Raw genomic sequence first — 24,650 nt, 5'->3', positions numbered from 1 at the left:
GACCAGGTGTGCTCTTCTCTTTTGTCGGGGCGGGCTAGGGTCTTCAGATGCTCCACAGCAAGTGGAGCCAGCACCGGAGGAGATGGCCCTGCTCTATTCAGACCCAGGTGCCTGCTCATCCCACCATTCTCGCAATGCTCGGCCTAGTGCCGTCGCACCCTACCTCCTGGGGTCCCCCCAGCCCTGTCACTCACAAACCCAGATATGCAATACACATTCTAGCAGAAGCAGGCTGAGTGGTTAGGCAAGAAAATACTGTCTTGCTAAAAGAGTTATTTTCCAACACAGAATGTTAAAAGCATCTTTCCTAAAAGATGCATCTTCCAATTCTGCGTACAGGCATACTAAACCCGACTCGCTACCTGGCTCCCTGAGCCAGTTAGGATTATAGGATGCTATATTCAAAAGTGCCTGGCCTATGGGGAACAGGCAGCCTTGCAATAGTTAAAAATGTGCTTGTGTGTTGTTCACTACCAGGTCATGCCACACACTCCAATTTATGACCTGCCTTCTACATACAATGCACCCTGCCCACAGGTCTTCTGTAGGGGTGGCTAACATGTCACAACGGGAAGGGTCACAGACCGGCAAGTGGTTGCACTCGCCGAGTCACACAGCGACACAGGCTGCTTACGGTGCTCTGCGGTGGCAGGCTTGAGTAATACTTCACAGGCGACTCCGGTGGGTGGCACAATCGGTGCTGCAAGCCCTCCAGGCCCCACAAGGGCGAAGGTCTCATGGTGGGTGGAGCTGCACATTATCCATCAGCCGATGTTACCTGGTGCCAGGCACCAAGCTGCTCTGAAGAGAAGGCAGAAAGAAGGCTTTTCAGAAACCATGTGGCTTGAGACCCTTGGATGCTGCCATTTTGAACCATCCCAGAGGTCTGTGCAGGAAGGAGGGAGCAGGGGGCAGAGAGGTGATGTTTCGCTGCCAGATAAGGCAGAGGAGCCGTCCTGACAGCCCCCTCCAAATTATTTTAAAAGGTCTTTGACAGTAAGATGAGCTCTCTCTGGGGTGTGGTCTGCTGAGGGAGACTGGTTCTGGAGCCTGGTGCCATAAGCTGTTTGAAGGAAGAACATCCTGACTGTCCCAGGACCCTGGATTGTGCCAGAAGGGGAGTTCAGGACCAATGAGCAGAAGCCTGGGTCTCTGCGCAAGAGATAGAGAGGCCCAGGAGGAGAGACAGGTGAAAGGCTAAAGCAGGGAGCCAGTGAAGACAGCTCCCTGCTGGGTTCACCCTCCTGGAGACCAGAAGGGCAGCGGAATGTGCTGCCAGTAGCTGGGGCGCGCCACTAGGACCCAGATGAGGCTAAGATGGCGAGAATCGGTCCCCTGGGGGCTGAGATATGCCCCCCAGAAGGTAGACAACCTTTGATCCCTGGCCTTAACCATGACGAAGAGCGTGGGCTCAGCAGCTGGTCTTGCATGGCCCCCTCGGGTGGGACAGGTCTCAGGGGCTGGCCCCAGTAGAAGTAAAGCCGGGAGCGCCATCACACTCCCTGTGAAAGTGCCCAGGAACCCACTCTGGCCCCTGAAGACATCGGAGGAGGGAGATCCCCATCAGGCCCCCTTCAAAGAGAGCTCTGGGGCCCAGGACCCCCAACTACAGGCCCCACCAAAAATGAGGCCAAGGATCTCCGTCGCACTCCCTGTGAAAACCTCTGGGGCCCGGGACCCCCAACTCTGTGCCCCGTTGATCGTGGCAAGGAGGAGGGGTGCGTGCTATCAAGGGTCCATCCTCAAGGCAAAAGATAATTTCGGGAGTGCCATTGCGCTCCCCGCAAAGAATGTCCAGGGGCCCGGGATATCAACTCTGATCCCCAAAGTCAGGAAGACCAGTGGGGGAGCGCCATTGCACTCCCCATGAATATTGCCCCAGGGGACCTGGGATCCCCAACTCCTGGCCCCAGTGTGAAGCTGGAGAGGGAAAATTTCCGCCGCACTCCCTTGAGAAGCGGGAAGGAGGGGGGAGTGCCGTCGCACTCCCCTAGGCCTCACTGGTCCAGCAGCAGTCTTGGGGGAGCAGACAGACCAAAATAAACGCGCTGGCTCCCACAGCTGCACACAAAGGTGCGGGTCGAGAGAGAAGCCGTCAGGAGCAGTCGGGGTGGGCTCCCTGAGCTGCTAGAAGATTACGTGTGGCAAGAGGGGTCCGGGTTTGGACGGGGCCACCTCAGAAGACAGGTGGCGGCGTGAGGCCATCTCCAAGGATAAAGTGGCTCTCCCCGAGCAGCGGGAAGCTACTTTTTGTTTATGCAAGGGTCTCCATTAGGGCCACAATACACCTCCACTGGAGGATTGGCACTACTGACCGCCCAGTGCATGCTGTCTTTCAGATCATCTATCTGATGACAGTAAAAACAGGGTGATTTTTCTACTTTACAACACACTTTTGCAACAGGCTAAGACAGATCTGTGAGGCCTTTTACCTGATGGACAGAGGATTTCGAAGACACCTCGCTCTGGATTCCACTTGGTGGCCTGCTGAACTTGGACAAAGACGACCCTCCCGACCACTCACGTAAAGAAACTCTGAATAGTAATAAACATCCAACTCACGTTGACCACCTGAGAGAACACAGTCTCCATTTTGTGCTCCCAGGCACTCAAGAAGCCAAGAAAATCAAATGACTCACTGTCAACACAAAGAACTATCCCAGAGGGCTTCATCCTCAGCAAGCTGGACTGTGGCAATGCATTCTATTCAGGCTTTTCTTACAACTTCCCATTTGTTCAGTAGGACTCGACCTGGAATAGACACTGCTGTTTGCCCTCTGTCTGACACTCTGTGAGTCTCTAAGTGACTCCCCTGAGGTCTTGCTAGGCTTTAGAAGTCTATGTCTGTGGTGGTTTCGGACTTAAAGGAATAAAATCAGGAGGTGAAATCTTTGACCAGGATGAACTTGATTGGTGTATCCAAAATGCGCTCCTATTCTGTCAGTGTCAATTTGTACCTAAGTCCTGCTCTACCATGACCATTGACTCCATTATTAGAGTTTCTTGGTGCTATTTTTACTTAAAAAAATGAAAAATCAAAACATCTTCTCCCCTTATAGTATTTTTTTCATTTTGGTTGTCATTTTTTATTATTATATGTTACTTAATGTTATATGTTTCTAATTCTGTTTGTCATTTTTATTTTGTTGCATTTCATTAGGTACTGTATAAAAACTATTAAAATTGTCCAGTTTGTCTGATTCTTTGAACTAAATATAGGTGTTGCAACAATTACTCAATCTGCATAGTTTTTTGTCCACTGTTTGGTACATCTTCAAATTATGGAAGTACTGTGTAGAGAAAGACCCCAGAGAGGGTTGCTTTGATTTCTTAGTAGTAATCATTGTTAGGCCCTAGTTGTACTTTTTTGTGATAGCCCTTGTGGTCTCTTCCTGAATACCCATTTTGGACTACAGGCTCGCAATATTACTCTTTAATATCTTAAACAAGATAGAAGGATGCAACTCTGAAATGAAATAAATGTAAATTTAAGGAAGACATTTACATGTTTTAAATGAGCTGGAGAAATTGCCTGTCATTAGTGTGGGGCTTCTACTCACACACATAGGGCCTTATTACCAGGTTGGCCGATCTACCACGGCCATGCCATTGGTGACAGGCCTACCGACATCCATAGTGGTCGGACCGCCACATAGCGATGCAGTCGGTCAGACCGTAGCGGACGGAGGGACCAACCTATGCCTCCAAAACGCTCAATGAACCCGTCGGAGCATCGGTCCAACCGGAATTCCTACAACGGGGGCGGTCCTGCAGAGGCACCGCCATAGAGATTACGATGGCTCTCTTTCCTCTGCCTTTACATAGTGGTCCGACCGCCAGGTAAAGGCAGATGGAATTGGTGTTTGGTTGGCCCCTCGCAGGACCCCATCCCCTGTGGGCCTTTGCTATGGGCCCAAGAAGCACATGTGATACCCCCCGAAATATCCACGCACCGTGTGCAAGACACCACAGGGTACCTGGCACACAGTGCATGAATGTTGAAAACTGCTCTTTTTTCATTGTGGCTCGTGCTGAGGCCCTTTCCTAGGGCGCAGCACAGCCCTCAATGCAAAAAAGCAGTTTTTTGGCTGCCCGCATGGCAGTCGCATAGTAATTGAGCAGGTGTAACCACCGACATGTAGCCGGCAAGACACCTGCCCGATACATGTTTGACCGCCATTGTAATGAGGCCCATAATGACTTAAAGGAGTCACACTTTATGTGGAGCACTGACATTTATCCAAACATTCATTAACTGTTTGCCATCTACGATTGTCTAGTGGTGGTCCAAAATATCACAACTAGTGAAAATGCATTTCAGTGTAAATCTCAAAATATAAGGATTGTTGCTTACAAGGCATATGTTGCCTATAGATGTTATTTGTGCCTAATGTTTATTGTGAAATGGGTAGGATGTAAATTGTACACTGTGAAAACATTTTTTAATGAAAACATAGAGCTGAAAACAGAATATTTGGCAAAAGAAATGTGAACATTCACCTAAACCCACTACCAAGTCACGCCGCAGAAATATGCTAGGTCTGGAGGCATAAAGATAAACTAACTAGTCCTGAACTATATGCAACGTTAGTTAGGCTTTCTTTATGGATCAATGAATTAGATACAGGTCGATATATTAATACTTAACTATGGGCCAGATGTACAAATCTTTTTTAAGGTCACAAATTCTCCAATTTGCAGAATCGGGTTGTTTGCAACTGCATAAAAGCTCCTTGGTGTGCAGATATATATATATAATTGCAATTCGGTAACTCAATACTTATTTGTGTTGGGTACCACATACTGATACGTTGTTTGAAAGACTCTCTCTTCCAAATACTGAATTGTAATGGAATGCATTGGTGTTTTGTCACTGAATTTTAGTTGCAAAACATTAATACTTTACCACTAAATCAAAATTAAATATGGAGTGGTTCCCATGGGACCAGTTCCCCATTGAAAATGTTAAACAAGATACTTTTAGAGTATGAAGTGGTCCAATGGACCACTCCCTACTCTTAAAAAATGAAACCTAAAAACATTCGGTTTTCCTTTGCAGAAACAAAGTTGCATTTAAAAGAAAAGTTTGAATTATTAAAAAGCAATCACGAACATAGTGATCTGCTGACTTCTGCAGGCTACTAACCCTGTGATGGCTGCGATTCCTACTGGGTCACAAATTGTGACCTACCTCATTAATATTCATGAGGTAGGTTGATGTGAGGCCCACTAGGAATCGCTATTTTAAAAATAAAACTGTCATTCATTAGTAATTGCGATTTTTAAGTTGCGATTCAGTACTAATTGCAATTTGGAAATCGCAATTCCTCATGTTGATACATCTGGCCGTAAGTGTGTTGAGAATGTGGTAACCTGTGTTTTGAGTCTGTCTTTGCAAAATATGTTTATACATGTTACAGTTGTAAATGCCTAATATTATGATGAAGGTTTTAAAATAATTCAGTAAAGATTTTTAATTCATAAATGGACTGAATTCAATTTCATGACACAGCATGGCACATACTTTAAAACACTATTGCAAAATTATCGATTGACAATTCATTAGAACGGGCAACTGTATAATATGGCTAGAGCACACAACACTCACCATTATTCCTACCACTCACCATGTTTTCGCCTTGATAGCTCTTTTCTTTCATTCTGTACTGTTTGCAAATTGGTGTTTTGATCCTGGCGGGCAGTGCAAGTTATGGTCTGTTTAGTGTGCATTGCATTGCTGGCTTTAGCGCTGGTGGTACACAGTACTACAATGTTTGATGGTTCCCCCCAACGACCACCTCTGCCATGGAATCCCTCACTACCACCCTTGAAGTCTCCATAACCACTCTCTCTCAAATGCATTTAATTCGTTTTATAGCGATGTTCATACCAGTGTAGGGTGTCAGAGCACTGTACATAACACACAGTACACAATGACAATCAATCATCAGTGTGTAAGGGAATGTTACATAAGACAGAGGACTACATGGTCTAGGAGACACGTGTCATCCATAATGATTTGACAGTATAGTTTAATAGCTCACTTTTCAATATCAGGATTTAACTTATAAACTGCAAGTAACAAAAGGATCTCTCAGACAAAAGCAGTGACCCTGTGACCTTTTACATTACATGCACTTGTGATCTGTATAGTAGAAGTTCTTTGCAGCAGGCATATTAATGCTCTGCACTACCTTACTATGAGTCAAATGTCCACTAGACAAACCTCTAATCTCTTTCTAGGAAAAACATTAATCGCTGGAGTTATTATGACATTTTTATTGTTGCCTGAAAATTGCTGGAGGCCAGGAGTGTGGCAGCGGGTGCTTCTAAAACCATAATATACTTGCAAACATGACTCCCCCAAAGGAAGTCTGCGCCCGGTGCAGTCACAGCGGTCGCATAGCCCTAGAGCGAATGATTAACCATAACAGTTAATTTGAATAGTTTTGCTTGTTCAAGTAGGAACCATAAGTCAGAATTTAACTAAGATTCTTTTTTGTGTGTAATTCAATGCTTTTTAATGATGTACTTAAATTCAAACCACTGTGTGGCGGGTGGTTGGGTGTAGGGCCTTTACCCAACCTGTTACTTCAGCCCTGTGCCTTCCATGCTCCACATCCCTACACCCTCACAGGAGTATGACCATCAATTAATGATTCAACAAAACACACTACTGATTACACAGACAAAAAACTCAACTATATTGAAAAGTGTTAATCGATGCATTAAAGAAGATGTTCATTTTGTATAGTTGATACATGTAAAATACCACCTCAGTCACTTCCTTTTTTTGTCACCATTATAGTAGAATCTGTTTATTGTAGTTATGTACATTGTGTATCAGTCCTGTCGTTAATCACCAATTTCCTAACATATATGATTTTCTTTAATATATCGATTTAACACTTTTGAATAGTTGAGTATTGTCTGTATACTCAGTGGTGTGTTTTGCTGAATCATTAATTGATGGTCCTACTCCTGTAAGGACATGGTACTGTACCTAACAGTTTCTTTCATGGCAGAACCACTGCTTGTATACCGTATCTATCCCCAGGTTCTGCACGTGACTGGGTTACCTAATTATTATTATCGATCTACATCCCTAGGTGTCAGACACTTGTGATGTCTTCCCTTGTCTGCAGTATTTCTTTTCACTGTATGGAAGTTCTGAATGATAACAGATTCACCAATTATTCCCAAAATGGTCTTTGGATCCAGCACTTAAACTGAGGTCTTGCATGTGGTAACACTTTAAAGCCCACTCAACAACTTGTAAATTGCTTGTATCACAAACACTACTCAAGAGTTTTACACCAAACCAACAAACGCATGCCTTCTGAAATTGTACTATCATGGCCAAGTTAGGTGTAGGTGCGATGAGCGGGTGGGCTGTAGGTACAAGCAAAATTTCCTATGCACGCAAAAGTGCGAAAGCACATCTTTTTTTCCCCCACATTATCTTACTTTTTTTGCCCTTCATGCAAATGCACCAACATTGACATGCCTGCTCCTAAGAGAATGCATTTGGGAATTACATGGTGTTACAAGGTTTGATGCTAATCTGTCTACTGAGTCAAAAGTTATGTCTAAATCAAAAAATGACTTTTCAGTGGAAAGTGTGGATGAACCGTTAAGATGGACAGATAGATAGATAGATAGATAGATGTGTGTCATTGCTGAGGTCAAGTTGCAATCGATTGTGTACATCACCGCGAATCACTGTTGATTACCTACATGGCTACTGATATTAAAATGTACTGCTAATAACAATGGATCAATAGTAAACTTAAGTATCAGACAATTATAGCTGTCAGCAAGCTTTAGATAATGTACCATGTTTGAAAATCACTACAGACTGCTGCTGATGTTATAAACAGTTACCTATGGTATTTTGCGTCCTTCTATTATACATGATAAATAAATAAAGTTTGCTTTTTTCAGGATGCGCCATTGAGTGTGTCGTGTGCTACGACAGGACTAGCAAGTCCTGTTCGGGAGTCATGAAAACCTGCGATGAGGGGACCACGCATTGCCAGACGGACATCACCCAGATGATATTCTGTATGTAGTCAGGTGATAGCCTTGTGTGTGCTTACCTGTGGGAAACAGGACTCAAAAGATGCTGGAAACACAGCCTTCAATGTTAAATCATGATAAACCTAACTCTGCCAAGATATCCTCTTGGGTGATTAGTACACTATACAAATCAACATAACTTAACCTCTGGGGTGGAGGAACTGACCAAGAAAACTACTTTGTTAGAGTAAGTCACACCTACTCATTGAATGGGCTGCGAGCACATGGTTACAATTTGCGCCGCAGCCGAAATCAGGCAAGGGACCGAGCTTTCCGTTTTACTCGTGTGGTCCCGACTGCCGGAGCCGGGCCACGCCCCTTTATTTTATAGCCGGCGTGTGATGACACACGCCTGCGCTAGCAGCATCCTCCGAACGTGGGTAGACTGCACCGTTACCCTGCTGGAGGTCACTACATTCCTTCCAACCTTTATCAAACAATAAACAATTAACAATAGAATGACAGAGTATATCTGTTACCAGTTCTTAGAAGATTCCAGACCTTGGTTCATCACACCAAGAACCCTGCCAGGCGGGAGGACGGGACCGGGTTGCGTCTTAGGTCATACTCAGAGTGTTCTCCCCCGGAGGAGGGCAATGATGGAGTCATTTCTTGTGAGTCTTCCCCCTCCGGAGGTCTTGGCTGAGTTCTGTCTGGTGTCCCCAACAGCTCAGAGGAACTCTGGCCGGACACATCTGGAGTCCCTTCGAGGGTTATCCCCTGGTCACCATCCGGTTCTGCTTCTTCCGGTCGATGATTAGGTCTGGCGTCCAGGTTGTCCGCTGATGGTGGCTCCCGAGTTCCAGCATGTACCCTTTTGAAGAAGGAGATATTGTGGGTGATTTCTTCAGCTCCTATTCGGGCCGTTATTAAGGTGCCAGTGCGGCGGGTGACTGTCCAAGGTTGGTGTTCGAATTGAAGCCGGAACTTGCTCCCAGGGTACCGGTCCTTGACATAGACTCTGTCCCTCCTTTGACTGTCCGACACTCTGGCTCATCGGCTGGCGCTGGCATGGTCATTGGAATTGGTCCTTTTGGCTAATGCTTTGCCGGCGTCAATCCGAGACGGGGTCCAGCTCGGGTGATGTGGGATGGTGTCTCGTACTACTCGGCCCATGCTTGCCGGCCCCGGAGCTGCTTCAGTCGTGACATGGGGTGTCAGCGAATACTCTAGCAGGAAACTGTATATGGCTCTTTCAAGGGGTGCTTCGTCTGCATGTGCAATGCGTATTACCTTGTTGAGGGTGTGCATGAACCTTTCTACTTCCCCATTCGCTTGGGGCCAGCGAGGGGTCACTTTTCGGTGTTGTATGCCCCATGCCTTGAGGTAATCTGCAAAGTCTTGTCCGTGGAAAGGTGAGCCGTTGTCCGTTTTCACCACTTCGAAGATGCCATGGGTCGCAATGGTTTTCTCCAGCTTGGTGATCACCTCCGTGGCTGTCTGGTTCCCCACGATCTCGACCTCTGGATATTTTGTGTAGTCATCAATGATCACCAGGGCATAGCATCCATCTGGGAGGTGTCCGAAGTCTAAGCTGACACATTCCCATGGCCGCTGCGGGTTGTCTTCCTTGATGACGGGGTGGGGCCGATCCGGCTGGTCCGAAGCTTGGCACCATGATCACGTCCTGACCGTGAGTTCCACCAGGGGGTCCATTCCTGGGAACCACACTTTTGCCATTAGTCTTCACCATGCCTTGGTGTCCTCGGTGCGCGAGATCCACCACTTGTTGAGCAAGACTTGAGGGGATCACCAGTCGAGGGCCTGTGAGTAGACAACCACCGCTGTCCACCGACAGTTCGTCTCTCACTTTCATGATGGCCTCCAGGACAGTTTTTGCTTGCGGTGTCCGCCTGGTCATGCTGGATTGGATGTGGTGCCAGTTGTTCGATTGGACTGCTCCGATAGCGAGTTGCAGACATTCGTCTATCCGGGTGGCTTCTACAATGGTTTCCAGGCTCATAGGGAGCGACCGCAACCTTTTGGACACAAGCAGGACATACTTTTCCGTGTCCTCGGCATCTTCCTCTTCTGCCCTGGGATGTTGCGACAAGTAGTCCGCTGTATTGGAGGACCCTGGCTTGTATTCCACTTGGTAGTCATACCCTTGCAGCTGGAGGATCCATTTTTCAATCCTCAGGGGAGGCTTGGATATTGACCCCTGGAACAGGGGAATGAGTGGTTTGTGGTCTGTGGATACGGTGAATGGATGGCCATACACGTATACGTGAAAGTGCCGGCAGGCCCAATGGATGACAATCGCCTCTTGCTCGATCTGCGAGTATCTCTTTTCCGTGTCCGTCAGTGAGCGACTCGCGTAGGCGAGCGGGGCCCATTCTCCGTTGCTCTGTAGTTGAGTGAGCACTGCTCCTAGCCCGTAGGGGCTGGCGTCCACAGCAACATTTGTGGGTCGGGCTGGGTCAAAGTATGATAGTGTAGTGTCTGCCGACAGGGCTGCTTTGGTGTCTTTAAAGGCTTCCTCCTGTTCTGGGCCCCATTGCCACGTGGTGGTAGATTTTGTCAGTTCCCTGAGGGGCTTCGTGAGGTTGGACAAGTCTGGGACGAAACGCCCGCAGAAGTTCACCATTCATAGGAAGCTTCTGATTTCCGAGATGTTAGACGGTGCTGGGGCTTCTTGGACATCCTTCACCTTCTCGGGGTCCTGGGCCAGTCCTTTATCGGAAAAGGTGTAGCCAAAGAAGCTGATCTTGTTCCTCAAGAACTGACATTTTCCTCGGTGCAGGGTCAGCCCGGATTCCTTGATGCTGATCCTGTGTAGGATCTTGCGAAGTCGGTGGTGGTGTTCTTCCATCAACAAAGCATATATTAGCAGGTCGTCACTCATGTTCAGGACTCCCGTGATTCCACTGAGAACTTTGTTTTGGAACACCTCCGCTGCACTCAAGATTCCAAAGTTCAAAGGTCGGTATCTTCCGAGATTGACGTGCATCAAGAAAGTAGTGATGTATCGAGAGTCTGTTGGCAGTTGGTGGTAACCAGACCGTAGGTCCATCTTCGAAAACCATTTTGCTCCGTTCAGCTCCCCCAAGATGTGATCGATGGTGGGGGTTAATTGACGTTCTCTCTTCACTGCGGCGTTCGGAAGGCGCATATCGATGCAGATGTGGACCTGTCCTGGTTGTTTCGGCTTCCGTGCTACTAGGATCGGGGACACCCAGGGGGTGTGCCCACTGACCTTTTCGATAATCCCTTGTTGAACCTCCAGTTCTTCTTCGACCTTCTTCCGCACATGGAACGCAATCCGCCGGTGTCTCAGCGCCACTGGTTGAACTGACGGGTCAATGTGGAGAGAGACTTCCTTCCCTTTTAGGCATCCAATGTCTTTGAAGACGTCTTCGAATTCCTCCATAATGACCTCAAGTTCTTCCTGTACTGCCATGGCGAACAAAATTAGCTTCAGCTCCTCTGCTGACTGCCCGCTCAGAGCGGTACAAAAGGGGGTGGTAAAAAAGGGGGTGGTGATGGACGGAGCATCTGAACCAATCAAACTCTCACACCCAGTCAAAAGATCTGGGTTTGATCCATCACCGTTCTTTAGCCCACTCTGTCAACCCAGTTCAGACATGGCTATATGCAAATCAGTCTGACCCTGTGCCACATGGGAACAGTCCAGCCCGAACTGCCAAGCTCAGCAGCATTCCGCTTCCTTCCTGGGTCACATACACCGTGGTGAGGATCTTGAGGTCCTGGTGCTTTCGCTCAATCTTGAAACATCCCCGGAGCGGGATGGGCTCTTTTGTCCGTACGCGAACACCCTGATTCTGGCTTCCTGCAATGGTGGGCGTGGGCTTAACTGATTGTATACATTCGCAGCCATTAGTTCAATCGAGGCCCCAGTGTCTATGATGGCTCTCACATCCTGCTGGTGAATCTTGATCCTGCACTTTGGAAGTCATCGTCTCTTCCGTCGTGGCTGGTCTATTGCAAATACGTAGTGGACTGGGTAGTCTCCTGCGTCGTCATTCATGTCCTCACTGTCGTGTTCTTCCGCTACCGCCTGTGCTGCTTCCTTCCGCGGTTTCGTGGACCAACATACTGCCCCGAAGTGGTTCATACATCCGCAGGAACTGCACCTCTTCCCTCTCGCTGGGCAATCTTGCATGCGGTGGGGGCGTGCCTCCACAGTAACCGCACTCCTTTTTTTTCTCTTGCGGTCTCTTCCATGAGGCGTGGCGCGCCTTGGGCTTCACTACATTTACCGCTTCCAATGCATTTGCCTGCTCCGTCTTGATGGGTCAGTGGAGGGCTGCCTCCATGTGGACGCTCTGGCTTGTGATAGCTCCTTTGATCTGCCCAGGGTGAGGATATCAACCAGTGGTTGCCCATCTTCCTGAAGGATGTTCAAACTGTGTTTGGACAAGTAGCATCCTAAGATTATCTGCCCCCGGATTTCTTCCTGCTCATCTCTAAATCCACACGTACTTGCCAGTTCCTTAAACCGCCCGTGGAATGCGTCTAGCGACTCCTCCGCTTCCTGTTTGGCCTGGCGAAAAATCAATCTCTCGTGGTCTCTGTTCGCCATCGGTTCAAAATGTGCATTTAGGGCGTTCAGCAGCATCATGTAGGTTTTGGGTGTGGCCTCCACTAAAGTTTTGTATATGCGGTGGATGTCTTTGCCTCCCAAATGGAGCAGCAGGGCCATGCGCCTGTCTCTGGCTATGCATGCCCCTTCGAAGTATATCTGGAGCCGGTCAGTCCAGTCTCTCCATCGCGGGGTGAGGAAAGATGGGCGCCATCAACTGTGAACGGCTCAATGGCCAGGATCAATGCCATTTTCGTGCAGTCGCAGACACTCTCCGCAGCACGTGCTCGGTCTACCTCCTGGACTCAGTAGCCGTTGCCTCGCCGAGGGTGACGAAACACGCAGCCAGAACCTCCCTCTGCACTCCGGGTAGCAGTCTTTACCGTGACCTCCTTTCACCAGAGGAGTGTGGAATTCTCGAGGTAGCGCTCAGGCAGGGCAATCAGCGACACTTCCACTCTTCTCCAGGCACCCCTCGGAGCTGGGGGGTCATCAACAGCCCGGGGCAGGTCTCACAGGAGCACCACCGCAGGCCTCCACTGATCAAACAGTACCCCTGTGGTTATATGGCCCACATCAAGGGCTCTAAACCACTGCTGGGGACCGAGTGCATTCAGCAGTGCACGTGGGCTCTTTACTGCCTTGTCACCAGTGTAATGGGCTGCTAGCACGTGGTTAGGATTTGCGCCGCAGCCGCAATCAGGCAAGGGACACAGCTTTCCGTTTTGCTCGCCTGGTCCCGACTCCGGAGCCGGGCCACGGCCCTTTATTTTATAGCCGGCGTGTGGTGACACACGCGGGCGCTAGGCAGCGTCCTCTGAGTGCGGGTAGACTGCACCGCTACCCAGCCAGAGGACACTACAGTCATGTTCAGTGGTGGCTGGCATCTACCGGGGGGGGGAGCAGGGGCGCACGTGGCAAAAATATTATAAAAAATTTATATAAAACTTAACTGACATGACGTCCTCACTCTGGACCTCTTTTATACTGAAACTGGATCCTGGAACTCTCTTGCACAATCCTGGAGCTGCTCACATGCAGCATGTCAGCAGTTCCAGGATTGATAGGAGCTCCCTCACTCGCCTCTCCACAGCACCCTGGAGGCCTGCACTGTCTTTCTACCCTGGGGTGAGAGGTTTAAAGTGCTCAAATGAGGCTGGCCGTCACAGGACAACCAGCTCAAAAGACATGCATATTTCAAACAGTACTTACACATACAAGTATATAATAAGTGTATACTAATGTACATACAAGAGGTCTCGAATGCTGAATGGAAATGGAAAGTGTGACTGAACTATAAATCTTTAAATCTACATACATAGACATATTTAAATGTACTTAATGACATTTAATTATATATTTAATCAAACATTCTTAAGATATAATATGTCTTGAAAAGAATAATATTGCACCAATAATTGCTTCTATATTTCCAAGCGCTGGTGTATATTGCAACATGCACTTTCTTACAGTACCAGCATTTTAACTTTGCACCATTAATTGCTCCTTGACGCATACATAGTTTTGCAATGAATTCAAATTTTTCTCCATCAATTGATTGGAGTGTCTCTCCCTATAACTAAATATAACACGAGCCCCTGCACACATGCTCCTTCGCTCGTACATCCATAGCCAGCCTCAGTGGTGGCTCGCATAGGGCATGCTGTGGGGCAGCGGGGCGGATGAGGGGCAGAGTGGCGGGTAGTAAACTCGGACGGAAAGGAGGATAATAATTATTACCTCTGTTCTGTTGTATGTCTGAGTTTACTACCCCACACCCTACCGCTCCCCACCCCGCCTCACCATCCCCCAAGCATGCCATATGCGAGCCGCCACTGGCCAGCCTAATGCAGACCCCAGAAACAGAGATACTTCCAGAGGATGCAAAAACATTGCAATCCAAGCTATTAACTGCAGTGAGACTCACATGGAGTCCTGCTGCCATCCAGAATACAAATATAAAAATACTGAGGACAAAGGGAGGGAGGGAGAGTAACAGAATGAGAGAGAGAGGCACCGAAACAGAGTGGAGGATGGAGACAAAGAGAGAGAGAAGGAGTGAGAGAGATGAGAAGAGGCTGAGATAAAGAGACAGGAAGAGCAGGACAAAAGATGGAGCAGAGAGAGAGGGGGAGAGAGAATGAGAGGGACAGCAACTGATGAGAGAGAGAGAGAGAGAGAGAGACAGAAGAGGGGAGAATCGGAGGAAGAGAGCGTAGTAAGACATGAGGTACAGTGACCGGTCCGAACTGAGAAACAAAACCGGCCCTGGCAGAGTTCTCGGCCGCCCCCCCCCAGGGAGGTTGGGGGTGCGACCGAGCTCGTTGGCAGGGCCGGTTTTTGGCCGATTTTGTTACAGGGCCGTTTTTGCAGCAACGGCCCTGTAACAAAAACGGCCCCCAGGGACCCAAAACCGGCCCCCACCCTTGCGGCGCACCGGGGGATTGCCGGTGCCCGCAACGGCCAGCCCGGGCCTGTACAGTGAGATGGAGGCATTGGTACCTCTCCAGGAGTGAGAGTGCGATAGAGAAGGGAAGGCAAGAGACGAGGGCTGTGAGGAGGGAGAGAGAAGTAGAAAGGGATTGGGTGCAGAAGAAAAGGAGGGACGAAGGAGGAAAACAGAGACAATGATTGGTCCAGTTCTTTAATGACAACAGTGGGCGCGAGCTGGTACAATCTGGCACCAAGGAAGCGCCATAGCAGGAAGCCAGACACATTCTCTGCACACACATAGGTCACTATGCGAGACAACATATTGTCCTCATGGGCTCCTTTTCAGCACAGGCCCCACAAGGGCCAAACTTCATGTAATGTGCAATCTGCTGCGATGACGTAGTGATGGGTAATGGTTTGCTAATGGTGTGTGTTGTCCGCCTCCAATTCTTATTATTCCCTTTTTTGTGTTTTCTTGAAGTTGGCATGGAACCAATTTATAACATCTTCAAGAACTGTTCAACTACAGATGGGGAACACAAGAGCGCTGCCTACCAGTGGAGGACCCAGAATTTCACCTACCAGTTGGTTCAGACTTTCTGCTCCTCCGATGCGTGCAACAAGAATGACTCAGACATAGAGAGTAAGTGTGAGCTTTGTGCTGACTACTCACCAAGCCGCCATCATGGGCACAGCCAGTATTAGTACAGCAGCTGGGATGGGCCCAGGGGCTGAGGGGCGCAGTACCCTCACTTAAGGGTTTCTTCTCTTACCAACGCAGGTAGGGTGCCATTTTCCATAGCCTTATGGTCCAGGATACCCTCTCTACAGCAGTTTCTCTCCTTACCATTGATCACTGATTCTTGTTTGTCTCTCTGCAGTCACCGCTCTCCCTCTCTCTGGTTCTACTCCTAACCCTGTTTTATGAAGTCTGAGGGTATCTGTAGGCATGCTCACAGCAGCCTGCAAGTCTCTACATGCCCCTACATGAGTACACCATGAGCATGCCTCTACACATCCCCACATGAATACGCCTGCAAGTCTTTACACATCCCTGCAAGAATAAACCTGCACACCTTTACACATCCCTACATGAATACCCCAAGAACAGACTATATACTTTACTACATGAGTACACCACCTACATGCCTCTACACATCCCTACATGAACACACTACCCACACACCTCTTCACATTCCTACATGAATACAGCACCTGCACACTTCTCCACACACTAGATAAATACACCACCTGTAAACCTCTTCTCAACACTACATAAATACACCAGCTGCAAGCCTCTCCACACCACTACATGGATTACACCACCTTCACACCTTTACACATCCCTACATGAGCACACCGCCTGCAAGCCTCTAGAAATCACTATATGAGTACACCCTCTGCAAATCTCTACACAACCCTACATCAATACACCACCTGCAAGCCTCTACATATCACAACATGAATACACAATCTGCACGCCTCTACGCAGCACTAGGTAAAAAAAAGTACCTGCAGGTCTTTACACATCCCGACATGAGTAAGCTACCTGCATCCCTCTACATATACCTACATGAACATTATCAGAAAATCCCTCCACATCGTTACATGAATACACCAACTGCAAGTCTCTGCACATCCCTTTGAGTACACAACATGCACAACTCTACACATCCTTTCATGAATACACCACGTACACGCCTCTACATATTTCAACATGAATACATCACCTGCATGCCTTTACGCATCCCTACATAAATATACCCCCTGCACACCTCTACACATCCCTACATGAGTACACCACCTGCATGCCTTTACACATCCCTACATGAATACACCACTTACACGCCTCTACTCATTCCTACATGAATCCACCCCTGCACACCTCTAGACTTCCCTACATGAATACAGCACCTGCAAGTCTCTGCACATACCTTTAAGTACACAACCTTTACAATACTACACTGCTAGGTAATTGGTAATAAGAATGTATTGTGTAGTTAGCTAAAACCATTACAGTGTTAGTATAAAATCATCAAGTGTGACAACATAAGGCCTGGGTGAAGTTCACAGAGTTTTGCTACATGGATCTCCGCGAAGTTACAAAAAAACTTAGCGAAGTTCCGCGAAAGGCAGAGTGCAGTGCGAATTGCAGTTTGTGCTGGTATTCCTGCTGCTCGGGTAGAAATGGGGGCAATGTTAGTAATGCACCCGTTGAGATGAGTGGCTTCTCGGATCAGCTACACACTGACACTGACATCGAGCAATCCAGACTTAAGTCTAACTTTACGCTGTATGTGCCAAATATATTACTGGCTGCATGCTATTCTAGTCAAACAATGGAAACTGGCAAAGATAGCCCGCATTCTTCATAGGCAACTCCTAGTGCCTTACCAAATACCTCACAAACTGTCTTTTCTTCAGCGGATTACATAGACCGGCTTGTATCCTCACAACCACATGGGCAAGCAGAGATGGATGAAGTTGAATTACCGAATTTGAAAGGCAGTAAGTTGGGGGATTCATCCATAGATACATTGAATGCATCATTGATTTTTATATCACCAAGGAATATTGATGATTCGTCTGGTCATTCAATGATAGAGACTACAACTTCTCAGTCTCATTCTGCTAAAAAGAAAAAAACACAATCTGAAGTTTACTAAATTAACAAGGAGTGTTCATACAGAAAAGAAGGATGCTCTAAGTCATCAACAACAAGGCAAAACCCTGACTACTTACAATAAAAATCAAACACTCACGATAGCCCTCTGCACAAGTGGGTTACCTCTATAAGGGAGGTAAAGGTAATTGTCTCAAGGTTATCTGGATCAATGCAAAATCTGTCTATGAACAGTGCTCAGAATGCTCAGAATGTTCCTACTTCTCATTGCTTAAATAATCAAGTACTAAAACGCGGTATTGAGTTTGTGGCCTGTATCGAGCAGATCAGAGCAGCTCGCATCAGCCACGGCCTATACATATCTATGTTGGTAATTTTTTGCAATGGCAGGCGCCATTGCTATTAAAGCCCGTCCTACTACAACGGTTTTAGTTGATTCATTCTCGATCATTGCAAGATCTGATATAGGTAAAATTACAATGGATAAGCGGTAGAGGATGAGTCTAATGATTGATTCTTAGAAGGCTCTTGGAGTATTGGTGTATCTTCAAGAACCTGCTCGATTGAAGGTTATTAGGGATGGCAAAACGGAGACCTATTATAATGACCAAGAGGCAAAACTGGCTCTCACTAAACTACAACAGAGTCCAAAATAAGCACACATTTAGAAAAAATATTTGCGGTTTTGGGATAATTGAAGAAGTATGTCCTGCACTGCTTAGATGATAGGGTGGTTTCATTCTTTCTTATTCTGCGATTATTGGGCCAGGGTTCTCGCCTATTTTTTTATTTTTATTTATTAATACTTTTGCAACATATGTTTGCAAGTGTTGTATTCACTAGCCGATGCCAGGAGCATCTCGCAGGGTCCTGCTTCTCAATGCTGTCATCGATGGCCGAACAAAGCGATACAAAAGGGGATGATGGACGGAGCGTTTGAACAAATCAAACACTCACCCCCAGTCAACTGATCTGGGTTTAATCCATCACCATTCTTTAGTTCACTCAGCCACCCCAGTTCAGACATGGCTATATGCAAATCAGTCTGACCCTGTGCCTCATGGGAACAGTCCAGCCCGAACTGCCAAGCCATGTCTTCCCTGGACCGGAAATAAGCATCCTGGGACCGGTTTCGGATTCATAATCGTCATCGATGGCCAGCAGGTTTCTGGGTGGATTCCTTTCCTAGATACGTGTGGGGGGAACCCGCCAAGGTTCGGGGCGATGGGGGTGGGGGTGGTAGAGGAAGGGGTCTGCTGATTGAAGGGTTGTGTACTGATGAGCACTGGATATGGGGGTGTAAAACACAGTGGGCATAGATTATTTTACTGTTTAATAGTGAAACAAGCTACAAAACATATATAAGCAAGGAAAAGTTATTTATGATTTGCTTGCTGATACTTAAAAGTTTTTTGTTTACATTACAATTGAATATTCTTAAAGACAGACTTAGAATAAATCCAAATAATCAAAGGTTACAAAATGGGTACTATTAGATGTATAAGCTGGAATGTGGCTGGGTTAAACTCATTTATCAAACAGCGGTTGGTCAAAGAAGAGCTTAATATATACAAACAGCACTTGGTAGTTTTAGTAGAGACACATCTGATCTATAAAGTTTGGGTCTGCTCAAACAGTTTGGTTTAGAGGTGCTAGAATGCTCTTCACAGGAGGCAGCAATTAGAGGGGTGGCAGTTCTTAGGGACAAGCTTTTTGGTTGTAAGAAAATAAAAACAGCTTCTGACCTAGGTGGCAGATGGGTCATTATACAGCTTGAAGTTAACAAAAGAAAACTAGTTTTGTGCGCATTGAATGGACTAAATCAAGACGATCCTATTCTTTTTGATAAATTATTTTTGGAGCTTCTCAATTGGTAGGGAGAAATTATTATACTAGGTGATTTTAATTGTACTTTAAATGATACTGTTGACACAACAAACCGACATGCTCTTCCAAGAATCAATAGCGTCCGAAAAGCGATTTCGGAAATGATCCGTCTGTATGGGCTGGTTTACTTATGATGCACGTTATAACCCACCCTACCAGGTTATACATACTATTCTGGGCCACATCGACATTATTCCAGTATTGATTTAATATTAGTAAGTAGCTGTCTACTAGAAAAGTCACATATGGAGGTATGTCCTCGGATAACATCTGACCATAACCCTCTATTTTGTTTTCAACTCGTAAATGTGGAGAAGATTAAACGTCCTTTTTCATTTCCAAGGCATTTGTTGTCCGACACACACTTTATTACACATATCCAAGGGGCTCTTAATGAATTTTCACTACATAATATGGGTACTGCCCCTCTTTTCACTATATGGAATATGGTGAAAGCTGTTATACGTGGCTCTACTCGGCAATACACTTACTACTTAAATAAGAATAATCAAAGAAAACAGGATGAGCTTTGTGATAATTTAACGAAATTAGAAATAGCACATTCAGAGGAAATTATGTCTAAGGGGCCAAACATTGGAGCTATCTGCTCTTCATTAATAAGTACAAGGGCCCTTATGACTCAGTAGTTTAAGGAGAAGGCAGCAGCCGCTTTCCATAAACACCAAATGAATCAATATGAATATGGCGATCAGCTTGGGCGGCTATTGGCTTATCAGGTTGCAGACAAGAAAGCTAGAACTAGGATTGATACAATCAAGGGTAGAGATGAGAGGTTATATAAATCGACTAATTTGATCTTAAATCGATTGTATTACTTCTATTCAGAGCTGTATCCTTTGTCTGATAATGTAGATGCAAAGCTGGCTGTGGAATATCTACAATTATAGACCTCACAAGTTCTTAACTCAGAGGCTGCGGATTATCTCCAGTTAGATATAAAAGAAGAGGAAATTTGAATCGCTATAGCAGCACTACCATTAGGTAAGGCTGCTGGGGATGATACGCTGACTATAGAATTCTAAAAGACTTTCAAAAACGTAATATTCGGTTGGTCATTCATCAAATCAGAGAGTGCAAGCGAGCTCCTAAATCCTGGGACATTACTAATATTGTTTTTTTTCTTAAGAAAGTAAAGAGCGCTGACGAATGTGGATCTTATTATCCAATATCGCTCATCTTTTCAGACGCTAAAACATTTGCCAAAGTACTCTCCAAACGCCTGTCATCTTAAATGCCTGGCTTAGTGTCTGAACACCAGCATGGATTCATTATTGGTAGGAGTACCCCCGCACATATCAATACAGCTAGAAATGATTTTTTTAGATGCTGAAAAAGCATTTGACCGGGTGGTATGGGACACACTATGGCGAATATTAAGTAACAATGGTTTACCAGACTGATTTATGAATTGGATTCATGCTCTATATATCAATCCATAGGCTGAACTAATATATGCCAACTCATATTCAACTACATTTGCAATACAAGGTGGCACTAGACAGGGATGCCCACTTTCCCCATTGCTTTTGCCTTTTATTTAGAGCTGTTTATTCAAACTTTAAATCAGAATATGAATATTATTCCATTCAGCAATGACCTGACCTGGTCCGTGCCGGTCGCTCCACCCGCCGCGTGGTCCACCTTCAGTGTGCCCGGTCTCCGTTTGCTGCCGCCGCTGCCCGTTAAGTATCTGCCTCACTGTTGCCCCTGTTCTCGTTGTGCCCGTAATAGTAGTAGTTTGCCAGTAACTGTATTGTGCCAGCTCTTGTATTTCTCTCGCCCTCTGTCTCGCCCTCTGTATTGTGCCAGCTCTTGTATTTCTCTCACCCTCTGTCTCGTTGTGCCAGTAATTGTAGGATTGCCAGTAACTGTATTGTGCCAGTATTTGTCCTTCTCTCGTCCTCTGTTGTGCCCCTGATTGCTTTTGTGTGACCCCACCGCCGTTTTCTCTCCCGCTGCACCACCCCGCTCCCTGCCGCTGCACCCCCGTGGCCCCACCCCCGTCCCCTCCAGCATCACCGCTCCCCTCCCCACTCGCCACCCCACTCCCGCCTCCCAGCTGCTCCTCCCTTGCTCCGACCCCCCACTCTCCATTTATGGCAGAGTCCGCACGTACGCGCAGCGTGCACGCGCAGCAGGTGCGCCGATTGTGCGCCAAAGGCACGCCAAAGGCAAGCCCGTCTGCGCCCGTCTGCACCTGGACCGCGCCCAGTGCCAGAACCCCTGGCTCCCGCAGATGCCAGCCCACCCGCCAGACCTACGACGCAGCCACCCTCAACGCACTCAACACCGGCCGGACCCCCGGCTGCCACCGAGCCACCCCAGGACGCACCCACGGACCCTTCACCTGCCAATCCTGCAAGTTCCCCTGCATCCGGACCTGCACCGCATCCGCCAAGCCGAGCACCAGCAGCAACCACCTGAAATGCATCCTGCTCAACACCCGCTCCGTCCACAGACACGCCGTCGAACTCTGGAACCTCCTCGACTCCACATCCCAGACGTCGCCTTCCTCACGGAAACCTGGATGAACGCCTCCTCAGCGCCCGACATCGCGATCTCCATCCCGGACGGCTACAAGATCACCCGGAGGGACCGTGTCAACCAGACAGGAGGAGGCATGGCCATCGTCCACAAGAACACCATCCGCATCACAACCAACTCTGAGGACACCCTCACAGCCGCCAAACACCTGCACTTCCAGATACACACCCACCCCAAGACCACCCTCAGAGGCACCCTCATCTACAGACCCCCGGGACCACGCACACAATTCAGCGAAGACAACGCCGACTTCATCAGCCCGCACGCCCTCCCCTCCGCTGACTACATCCTCCTAGGGGACCTCAACTTCCACCTGGAGAACCACAGCGACTGCAACACCACCACCCTGCTGGACAACCTCGCCAACCTCGGACTCAAGCAACTGGTGACCACCCCCACCCACTATGCTGGCCACATGCTTGACCCCGTCTTCTCCTCCAGCAAGGACATCTCCTTCAGCCACGCCACCGGACTCCACTGGACAGACCACAGCTGCGTCCACTTCAGCTTCAGAAGGACCACGCTCCATCACCACCCGCAACAGGTTCCCCGCAGAAGCTGGAACAAGATCACAGCCGACCAGCTCGACACATCCCTGAGCCAGAACCCTCCTGCCAGCTCAGCGAACCCCAACCAAGCCGCCAACAACCTCACAAGGTGGATCAGCAACTGCGCAGACGACCTCGCTCCACTGAAGACCCCCCCCCGTCAGACCCGGCAACAAGAAAGCATCCTGGTTCACCAATGAACTCAAGAGCTCTAAGAAGAACTGCCGAGCCCTCGAGAAAGCCTGGCGCAGAGACCCGACACCAGACAACATGACCACCCTCAAGCTCACCACTCGAAAATACCACCGGCTGATCCACACCACCAAGAAAACCACATTCAAGAAACGACTAGACAACAACGCCCACAACAGCAAGGAACTCTTCAACATCGTCAAAGAGCTCTCGAACCCTAGCGCCGGAAACAACAACATCACCCCATCGCAAGACCTCTGCAACTCATTTGCCTCGTTCTTCCACTGCAAGATCGCAGATATACACAACAGTTTCAGTACACAACTGACGCACCCTACGACCACACCAACGCCCCCCACCACCACCCTCCGCGCCTGGACCCCGATCAACACCGAAGACACCATCCGCATGATGAACTCCATCCACTCCGGATCACCAACCGACCCCTGCCCTCACCACGTCTTCAACAAGGCCGACTCCATCATCGCACCCCATCTCCGGGACATCATCAACACCTCCTTCGACACCGCCGCCTTCCCAGAGAGCTGGAAGCACACCGAACTCAGTGCCCTACTGAAGAAACCATCAGCGGCAGGGCCGGACTGGGACCCGAAATCGGCCCTGGCAAAGTGCTCAGCCGGCCCCCCCTCTACCCTGGGGGTGCGACCGCACTCTTTGCCAGGGCCGGTTTTCGGCCGATTTTGTTACAGGGCCGTTTTTGCTGATATGCTGCAAAAACGGCCCTGTAACAAAAACGGCCCCCTGGGGCCCAAAACCGGCCCCCACCCATGCGGCCGACCGGGGGATTGCCCGGTGCCTGCAACGGCCAGTCCGGGCCTGATCAGCGGACCCCACCGACCTCAAAAACTACCGCCCCATCTCGCTCCTTCCTTTTCCTGCCAAAGTCATCGAGAAGACCATCAACAGACAGCTGGCCGCCTTCCTCGAGACAAATGGATCCCTCCACCACTCGCAGTCCGGTTTCAGAGCCAACCACAGCACCGAGACCGCCCTCATCGCAGCCACAGACGACATCCGAGCCCTGCTCGACAACGGGGAAACAGCGGCACTCATCCTCCTGGACATCTCCGCAGCGTTCGACACGGTCTGCCACCGCAACCTAGTGCAGCGCCTCAGCAACATCTGAATCCAGGAGAAGGCACTGGAGTGGATCATCTCCTTCCTCGCCGGAAGAACCCAGAGAGTCCGCCTCCCCCCGTTCAGATCAGAAGCCACCAAAGTCATCTGCGGCGTACCACAAGGATCATCGTTCAGCCCCACGCTGTTCAACATCTACATGAGCCCCCTCACGGCCATCGCACGCCAACACAACCTCAACATCATCTCCTACGCCAACGACACCCAGCTGATCCTCTCCCTCACCAACGACCCAGCAACCGCCAGAAACAACCTACACGAAGGGATGAAAGACGTAGCCGAGTGGATGATGAACAGCCGCCTGAAACTGAACTCAGATAAGACGGAAGTCCTCATCCTGGGATCATCACCCTCCGCCTGGGATGACTCCTGGTGGCCCCCTGCCCTGGGCAGCGCACCCAAACCAACAGACCACGCACGCACGCAACCTGGTCTTCATCCTGGACTCCTCCCTCTCGATGACCAGACAAGTCAACGCCGTCTCCTTGTCATGCTTCAACATCCTACACATGCTACGGAAGATCTTCCGGTGAATCCCCACCAAAACCAGGAAGACGGTCACCCAGGCGCTCGTCACCAGCCGACTGGACTACGGGAACTCCCTCTACGCCGGAACCACAGC

The 24,650-nt window shown here is 48.4% G+C and overlaps 1 protein-coding gene across 1 annotated transcript in view; it reads left to right on the top strand.

The window, feature by feature from the left end:
* LOC144767732 (phospholipase A2 inhibitor and Ly6/PLAUR domain-containing protein-like) overlaps nucleotides 1-24,650 on the top strand; it is a 126,995-nt gene that overhangs the window by 42,253 nt on the left and 60,092 nt on the right. Inside the window, exons 2-3 of the mRNA XM_078651118.1 lie at nucleotides 7,945-8,064; nucleotides 15,537-15,698. Coding sequence (XP_078507244.1) covers nucleotides 7,945-8,064; nucleotides 15,537-15,698 — 282 coding nt within the window. The remainder of the gene's footprint in view (nucleotides 1-7,944; nucleotides 8,065-15,536; nucleotides 15,699-24,650) is intronic.

The sequence above is a fragment of the Lissotriton helveticus genome, chromosome 7, assembly GCF_964261635.1.
Source record: "Lissotriton helveticus chromosome 7, aLisHel1.1, whole genome shotgun sequence".
NCBI classification, from domain to species: domain Eukaryota; kingdom Metazoa; phylum Chordata; class Amphibia; order Caudata; family Salamandridae; genus Lissotriton; species Lissotriton helveticus.
The sequence above is the reverse complement of the archived record's forward strand: the minus strand, read 5'-3'. Positions and strand labels throughout refer to the sequence as shown.